At 44.4% G+C, this 9,117-nt stretch overlaps 1 protein-coding gene across 3 annotated transcripts in view; it reads left to right on the forward strand.

Annotated features, from left to right (window-relative positions):
- RUNDC3B (RUN domain containing 3B) overlaps nt 1–7,768 on the forward strand; it is a 196,495-nt gene extending 188,727 nt beyond the window's left edge. For all 3 annotated transcript variants that reach the window (XM_063452483.1, XM_063452486.1, XM_063452484.1), the window contains one exon: nt 5,700–7,768. In XM_063452483.1, coding sequence (XP_063308553.1) covers nt 5,700–5,845 — 146 coding nt within the window. In that variant the 3' untranslated portion in view covers nt 5,846–7,768. The remainder of the gene's footprint in view (nt 1–5,699) is intronic.
- Nucleotides 7,769–9,117: the final 1,349 nt, after the last annotated feature.

A 9,117-nucleotide genomic window follows, 5' to 3' on the forward strand; every position in this document is an offset into this window, starting at 1 on the left:
GCTTTGGGATTAGTATCACGTCTGCCGTGGCCAGCTCCGCATTGGGCCGTCCCCCTTCCATCCAGTCCTGGTACATAGCCATCAGGTGTGGCACTAGCTCTGCCCTTAGTGCTTTATAATAGGCCCCGTCGAACCCATCAGGACCCGGGCCTATTGCCCTCTATAGCCCCTATGGCCCTTTCCACCTCTTCTATTGTAATTGGTGCCTCCAGGTCATTTAGGTATTCCCTGTTGGGCCTGGGGAGGTTTACCCCCTCTAGGAATTTTGCGACTGCCTCAACGTGTTGCTTATTCATGTCATCCATTCCGGGGGAGTGGTTATATAGTTTTTGTAAAAAGTTAGTGAATTCTTCGGCAATGTCCTGTGGGGATGTAAGGGTTTGGCCCCTGTCGTTGGTGATGGACGTAATGTGTTTATGTTTTTGTTTGGGTCTGAGGGCCCTAGCTAATAACGTGTCCATCTTGTTGGACTTTTCATAGAAAAGTCTTCTCGACCGGGTGATGTCCGTGCTCACCTCGTCTAAGAGGAGGTCCCTCAGGGTTCGTCTGATGTTCTGTATTTCGTCTAGTTTGTTTTGTGTGGGATTCTGTTTATGTTGCATTTCCTTTGTGCGCAAAGCCGTCTGCAGGTCTATGAGCTTTGCTAGTTTTTGTTTTTTATGGTGAGTAAAGGACTGCTTTATGGGCTGCCCATATTATGGTTGGGGATAGGTCCTCGGTGGTGTTTAGCTGGAATTGGTTATTTATTTCTGTCTGGAGCTGCTCCAGGACCTCTGGGTTTTTAAGATGGGAGTTATTTAGTCTCCATCTCCCGGGGGTATAGGGCCCTGGTGTCTTCAGGGTAATGGCTATATCGGCATGGTCTGACCACGAAATTTGGTTAATTGCTGTTGTCTTAACCCATCTCATGCCCTGCTGGCTTGTGAGGAATAGGTCGATTCTAGAGTATGTGGAGTGTACTGCTGAGTAGTGGGTATAGTCTAGCGAACTCGGGTGTTGCAGTCTCCAGGGGTCCAACAACCCCGTGTTCTGGATAAATTTGTTAAGGAGGCGGTCCTGGCCACCCATACCGTGCGATCTGGGCTGGCCCGCCCTGCCGCTGCGATCGAACGCGGGACACGGCGCAGCGTTCATGTCCCCCCCTAGGATCAGTATGCCCCCTGTCAGGGAGGTTATTAAGGTTTCTAGCGTCTTCCAGAATGTTGCTTCTGGGGTGTTGGGGGCATATACATTAATGAGGTTGTATGTAGTTGAGTTGATTGTTCCCGTGATTATGATGTACCTGCCGTCTGGGTCTTTTTGTGTGGCTTGTATCACCATTGGACATCGTTTGTGTATGACTATTTCTACTCCTCTTGTTTTGCGGAGTGTTCTGGCTGCGTATGCTCTTGTGTATATGTGGTCTGTGATTTGTATTTTAGATGTGTTCGGTATGTGGGTCTCTTGAATGAACGCTATATCTGCCCTTTGTCTATGTAGCTCCCGTAGTAGTAGTCTACGTTTGTTCGGGACATTAAGACCGTTGACATTTAGTGAGGTCAGTTTAAGCTCCATGTTGTATTATGGGTAGTGTGTTTTTGTACCTTGTGCTTCGGCTTGCGGACGACTCGTAGTACTGTGCGTTCTCCGTTGTGCGGTGTGCGTCCCGGCGGTCCCCCTGAGTGGTTGTCGGGTGAACCGTGTCTTCGTGGGGGTGAGGGTGGGGGTAGGGAAAGACACAAAATGGGGTTAGAAAACTTGCGTTGGTAACAAGGAAACATAACATATACAACCTGTCCTAGGTCGTTTCCTCCTCAACCTCCTTCCCATCGGATCCAATATCCCGGTCTTATTGTCCGCCAGGCGATCGGGGGTGGCCACTCCCGCGGGGCAAGTGTACAGCCATCGAGCACCGTGGCAAGGCTCATACCATCTTTCTACCTAATCTACCTAATCTTGTATGATCATGACATGGGGTGGTCCCGGCCTCCGGCCCCCGGAGTCTGGCTCTCTATGTGTTGGTTATCTCTCTCGGGGGGAGGGGGGGGCATGTTTTCTTGACGTTTATCTTGACATTTGAGTGCTGTTCTTATGGTTCTGTCTAGGCCGTATGATCCCTGCTCTCCAGTCCCAGAGGGGGGAGAGGGCGCATTCTACCCAGGGAGGTCTCTCGTGCATGCTTACCCTTGTCCCGTCTTGCAAGCCCCCTCCCCACCACCCCCCTGTTCTGGCCCGCCCCGACCCGCACACCTCTATCCCCCGGTCCCGTCCCATAGTGTTGCATAAAGTGGGCTCCCCCTTTCAATATAGGTCTATTATTGGGGTCACCCTCTCGTCCACCACAGGCGAGACCCATGCATGGCCGAGGGTCTTCATTGCGGTATTCTGTTCCCCAGCCCCCCCCCCCTAGTACCGTGACCCCCATGCCACTTCTGTCCCCCATGTCATTAGAGCTGTATTGCCAGCCTTAGTGTCTCAAACGTGTGATATGAATAAAGTCAACATTTAACTATGAATCAACTTGCGTGTCCCAATGTCCGCTGCTTAAGTCCCTCCAGTGCGGACCTCCGCCACCTCTGCTTAAGCATGGTGCGCCCTGTGCTCCGACCAGTCGCTGGGGAGGAGGTCTAGTGCCCTGGGGCCTCTTGTTGGCAGGATGAGGTCTTCTGGTACTTGAATGCCCAGGTCACGAAGGGCTCCCCTGGGGTCCATGGATGGTGTTAGGACTGTAGGTCTCGGGCCATTGAATATTAGCATCTTTAAGGGGAATCCCCAGGCAAATCGTAGGCCTTTTGCTCTGACGAGGTCAGCGATGGGTTTCCATTCCCTTCTCCTTGCCAGGGTTGCTGGGGCGATGTCTTGATTAGATCTGGAGCACCACTCCTTTGTACATGTATTGGTGATTCCTGCTCTGCTTAAGTATTGCTTCCTTCGTGGAGTAAAAGTGCCATCTGATGATATCTCTGGGTGGGCTATTTTGTGGGCCCTTGGCACACAGTGCTCTGTGAATCCTGTCGATGTGCCATAAGTGTTCCGGGATCTGTGGCAGGCTGGCGCGAAAGCACTCCGCCATTACCCGCTCCAAGTCGCCATCTTGTACCTCTTCTGGCAGGCCGCGTACTCTCATGTTGTTGCACCTCTTTCTGTTGGAACTGTCTTCTAGTTCTAGCTCTGCTACCCTGGTCAGGATCACATTGGTGGCAGTGGTGGTGTCGTTATGTGCTGTAACCACATCTTCCAATCTGCTTTCCAGTGCCTCCGTTCTGATGCCAATTGCCTGTATTTCGGCCTTCACTTCCCTGGCCGACCTTTCTCTCTCTCCCGCCAAGTACCCCTTTACCTCCTCCAGGGAGTGCAGAATCGCACTTTGAGGGTCCTCGGCATGCCCATAAAGTGATGCCGGAGTTGCTGGGGGGCTCGGGGAGGAAGCGCCTGCTGGGCTTTCTGTTCCATGAGTTCCACGTGGCGCTTGCCTAATGGCGGACAGCATGTCCGCGACGGAGGGATTATCCCCTCTCTCTGTTTCTTCGCTGCCGCTTTCCTCTGTGACATTGTTTGAGGGTGTGAGGGTAGCACCGGTGTTCCGTTCGTGCTGGCTTCACTTTTGGGGGACTGAGCTGTTGGTAATCGCTGAATACAGGGCTGTTTGCTGAGCCTTCGGTGCGGAGCTCCGGAGTTAGACTGCCATCACTCTCGGAGTCCAAGCCACGCCCCGTGTAATGGCGCGTTTTAAATTGGTCTTTCAGCCACATTTACTAATACTAAGTAAAAATTACTTAGTATTAGTAAATTCAGCCCCTACTCGCTATACCGCGAGTAGGGGCATGTCTAGTAAACAGTGAGCAGCCAGTGGCTGCTCACTGTAAAAAAATATAATAAAAAAAAAAAAAAACCTATTGGCCCCCACCCCTGACTAGAAGGTGGGTGCCCTAAAGTAAAATAAGGAGGGGGAACCTATTGTCCTCCCCCGCAGCCCCCACCCCTGAGTGGCGGGTGGGGGCCCTAAATAACAATGAGGGGGGGACCTACTGTCTTTCCCCCACGGCCCCCACCCCTGAGCTGTGGGTGGGGGCCCTAAATAACAATGAGGGGGGGGACCTACTGTCCTCCCCTCCGGCCCCCATCCCTGCGCGGCGGTTGGGGGCCCTACATAACAATGAGGGGGGGACCTACACAGAGCACTCTGATTGGATGGATTTCAAGCCATCTAATCAGTGTTGAGTCATTTTGCACAGTGTGGGAAAGTTTATTGGAATTTTCCCACGCTGTGTAAAATGACACAGAGCACTCTGATTGGTTAGCTTGAAATCCAGCCAATCCGAGGGTCTACATAGTGTATGACCATTTAAAAATGCCAACATTTTGAAAGGATGACCCCATGCATACGGAATCGAATGTGAGCATAAATGAGCTTTAATAGGCTTCCATTGCCACCTCTTAAGGAGGGTAGTTGGTGAGAAATCTTGAAAGATGTGTGGGGTTTTGCCCATAAATGTTGCCTTAATACTGCAGCATGTATTCACAATAGCATCTTTTGTGCTAAAATAATGGAACTGCACTATAATGTCTCTCGGCTGATTCCCCTTCTCTACGTGGTGCACTAAGGGCCCTGTGACTTGTGGATTAGTTGTGGGAGTGACAAGGTCGGAATAATTGTGACCTGGGTGCATGATGACTGTAAGCTCATTTCAGCAGGCTCCTCTTCAACCTATTGTTCCTGTAAGTTTTTATAATTATCTCATGTAAATCTCCTTGTAATATTGTAAAGCACTTTGGAATTTGTTGGTGTTCTATATAAATGCCAATAATAATAATAATATGCAGGAGACATGTGGCAAATCTGAATATTAGAAATTAATTTTTTATATGAAAACGTTTTATATCAAAAATGTCAACAAAATGTATAACAAAAAAAAAGAGATTAAAAAATGTGTATGTGGGATTGAGTAAATTGATTTAACGTTATTTAGAAAGGTTCTTCAGGCGTTCACAGAGTACTAAGAGAGTAAATGCACACAGTGTGATTTTTTAACAGGGTTTACTTAGCGACAATATAAATAAATACAAACAATGTTACACTGGAATAAACACGGAGTTGAGGTTTGAAGTACATTTGCAATGTCGGCAAGACTTCTTTGGCTTTGTTAGTTTTGCACAAGCTCATTCCTTCCAGTCACAGAAACTGAGCCATGTGTCCAGTCCAAAATGGAGACCCTTCCACATCTCCATCCAGGCATGGAGTGTCCTGTCTCACTTGTGGAATTGTCCATTTTTTCATCCGTAAGAACAAAAGGATGTGTCTCAGACTGCAGCTATTGGTAAACATGCAACTTTGTCCGAAGGAAGTGAGGACATTCTTCTTCCACAGCGTGTCATCTTTTCGAACTAATGGATTCTTAGATGCATTAAATGTATTACTTTCTCTCTTGCTACACTGCAGACTATATGTTTGCACCTAAAACTGAGCTATTTTTTGTGCAAAGTCATAAATAGGATGCATTGACCAGAAATCAATCCATGAGTTGGATACAGAAAAATAAGCTTGCTTTGAACTTGCTTTAGTTGTGAATTTGACCCTTTATGTAACATGAAATGTTTTATCAAAATAATTAAAATCCTATCTTTATTTTATTTATTTTATATGCCGTCACAAAATTTAATCTGAGCGTGTTTAATCTCAATCTCCATATTTCATTCCAACTTTTAATTTCTCTTTGCAGGAAAAGAAGATACCCCATCTTTGCTAGGACTGTGTGGTTCCCTTACATCTGTTGCCAGTTACAAGTCCCTCACAAGTCTCAAGTCAAGTGAATACCTTGCAAGCCCAACAACAGAAATGACCAGTCCCGGGTTGACCCCATCTTGAACCAAGACACGTCAAACGAAGGACAGGCTTTTTATGTTGAATGCAATCTACATTCCATGTTCGAGAGGTTAGAAGGAAGACACAGCATTGTGTAATATGTGACCATTTTGTTTTACCACCTCAAGTTACTTTGCTCATTCAGAGAACGGAGAATTTATGGAGATTACTTTTTCATTATGTCATTTTTGGAACATTTTCCTAGCACAATTTGCCTGTTGCTATTCAACATTAAAAGTGGCCAAACAACGGAACTTTGCTCTCCTTATGTACAGTAAATTGCTTTTCTGATGATATTAAACTGAACTTTTTCTTGAATATATCTCGCATTCAGGCATCGTGAAGAAAATTGTATTGTGATTATTCTAATTTACATTGACAGATTGCGTTTTAAGAAAAGAGGACTTTTCATTACGCTAAGGCAAATGTGTTCTATGTACATCTGAAAAAGTGCCATTTGATAATTGTACTTGAACTGTGGTATTTTTATTCTATTTAATTTTCTCCGTCAACTGCTTTTCTGTGTAACGGTTTTGTTTTGGTATAAAAATCGTTCAGTCCCCACATTATAAACCTTAAAAATAAAGGTGTCATAAAGGTGTCAGTTATTTGCTAAATACATGTAGAAGTAAGGATATCGTTTTATCAAGGGATATAAAGCTAAATTCTTTGCCTCAAAACTGCAAGAAAGGATCCCTTTTTTTTGTTTAAAGTTTTAGAAATTCACTAAATGTTTCATTCTGCGAACTACAAATGCAACCTCTGAATTGTCTCAAATTAACAATGAAATGGCTCCAACCACAATGAACCAGCCTCCATGTGCAGAAATGCTCTAAATCTGCCTCCAAAGGGCAATATAATGTCAATTCTTTGTCTGAAAAATATGTAAAAATTCTATACTTTTGTATGGAATTCTGAAAATGTTCGTGCTAATGTATTAGAAGATACTAATTTATCACAAAAGAATTTACTCATTTGGGACTAAACTCTGAATGTGCCTCCAAATAACCCTTACCCAAATCGTAATTTTGGGTCTACTTTGTATATTTTCCCTGGTTTCTAGAATTCATTAATAACCCCATGCCTTGTAAACAGTTGATGCATAGGTTATTATTACAATACAAGCCAATGCTCCTGTTTAAATGATCTAGTACGCGGTAATAGATTTAGTTTTATATCTATGTCGTCTCTCTTCATCTCACCCAAGGTACACATTAGACTGTCGACTCCTTGGCTCAACCAAATCTAAATTAGGGATCAATCCAATACCAAACCTTTTGGAATTCCAGTTGTTATGGACTATAATTCCCATAATGCATGGGAAATGTAATCCACACCATCCAGAGGGCCATGGGCTAGTAATCGCCAGTATATTCAGTATGATTGTTAGTATTTGTTCAACTTGAGTGTATGCATATTACCCAGTATCTAATTATTTAAAGGTGGAAAATTGACTAAAGAATTTAAAATTTTCACCCAGAATCGGTGACAAGCTTGTCTATTTTGACCTCACCTTTGCTATGACTTTGTCAATTTTCCATAATACCAGGTATAGAAAACAATCATATAGTATCCAGTTTTTAAAATGTTAAATTTTTACTTTTATCAGCACCTTTGCCTTTTTATGTGTCACCTGCTTGAATTAATTTTTTTAAGTTAAAATGATTTACTACGTTTCCGATAGATTTTTGAATATCTTTCATGTAGTTTAACTGATAATTGGCTTATGTGTTCATATTAACTAAACAATTTATTCATGTCACCTTATTCACAAGTCGTTGTTTTCACAATGATAAACACTGTCCAGGCCCGTCGCGACAAGGCAAGCAATTCAAGCAATTGCTTGGGGCCCCGAGCTGGCCTAGGGTCCCAAGACAACGACCAGGGATGAAATCGCTGCGAGGCAAACAAGGCATTTGCCTTGGGCGTCACTTTCCAGGGGGCGGCCAAAAAAAGCCTTGCGGCTAACTAACATTTCGGTCGGTCGGGCGGTGCTGGCAAGGGAGCACTTTCCCCTGAGCGCTCTGCTCATATGACGCGGCGCGCGAGGGAGTTGAGCAGCACGCTCAGGGGAAAGTGCTCCGCCCGACTGACCGCCCAGCAGCCCCACTAGACCCCCCAGGGAGAGGGAGAACCACCCAAGCCCCCCCCCCCCGTCTGTTAGTGAGTGTGTGTTTGTCTGTGTGTGTGTATGTTAGTGTGAGTGTGTCTGTTATTTTGTGTGTGTGTCTGTTAGTGTGTGTGTCTGTTAGCTAGTGTATGCATATCTGTCAGTGAATGTGTGTGTGTATTTAGAAGGTGGGGGGGTTTGCGGGGACCTCCATGTCCATTTTGCTTGGAGCCCCCAAATTCCTTCAAACTGCCCTGACACTGTCACAGACTTTCACAGTTATATCATACTGTGTGTCCAGTTGCCTTGACATAACTTTATTTTGTTTGTGTTTCTGTTTTGTCCTTTCTGCTCATCGGGGGGAACTTAACTGCGTATCCAGCAGGTTGTACAGAAAATATTAGTTGCCAATTTAGCCATAGAAAAGAGGACTTTGATATGTTTACATGTGCTTTGGCCTTTTTTCTTATGTTTGTTTTTTTTCCTATGTTTTTCTATGTTTTTCTTAAGTTTTTAATGTATATTTTGTACATTTACAAATAAGTGATGAAAACTATTATTTCCTAACGGTGCACCTCTTACAGAAATATAACAGGCTAGCAGCTTTTATCATACACTGTATGAGCCAAAGTCCCACCGTGTGTTTAGCTAATATTTTAATTTCGATTAAGACGTGACCTTTAATCATTAACCGAATTAAATAATGTATAATTGAGCTGTTTTAAGTGGTTGTGCATCCATGTGAACTCTCCACTATTCTAAACGTGTCATCCCACAATGCAATGTACACGGCTGCTGACTAACTAAAGTAGGTTGTCTTGCTCAGTAATGTCGGAACACAGCAGGCAAACTTATGCTTGCGCTCAATGTATAGATTACATTTTAATACATATCTAACAAACCTATAATTAGTTCTTATTATGAACCAGAGGTCCACTTTAAAAGTAATCCGTTATATTTTCTGAATACTGAAAAAAATATATATATAGCATATTCGATATCCTCATTGTATGTTGTTTTCTAATATATAAAAACAAATAGACACCTCTTTTGTATTGTTTCTCTTGGCTTTACTGGAGCAGCCATCTTTAAATCCCCTTTGGCCACAAGCCACCTATTTACAAGACCACGTGCTACAGCATGTGTTTGAGGTGCACATTTAGAT

Source organism: Pelobates fuscus, chromosome 4 (genome assembly GCF_036172605.1).
Source record: "Pelobates fuscus isolate aPelFus1 chromosome 4, aPelFus1.pri, whole genome shotgun sequence".
Classification (NCBI taxonomy): Eukaryota; Metazoa; Chordata; class Amphibia; order Anura; family Pelobatidae; genus Pelobates; species Pelobates fuscus.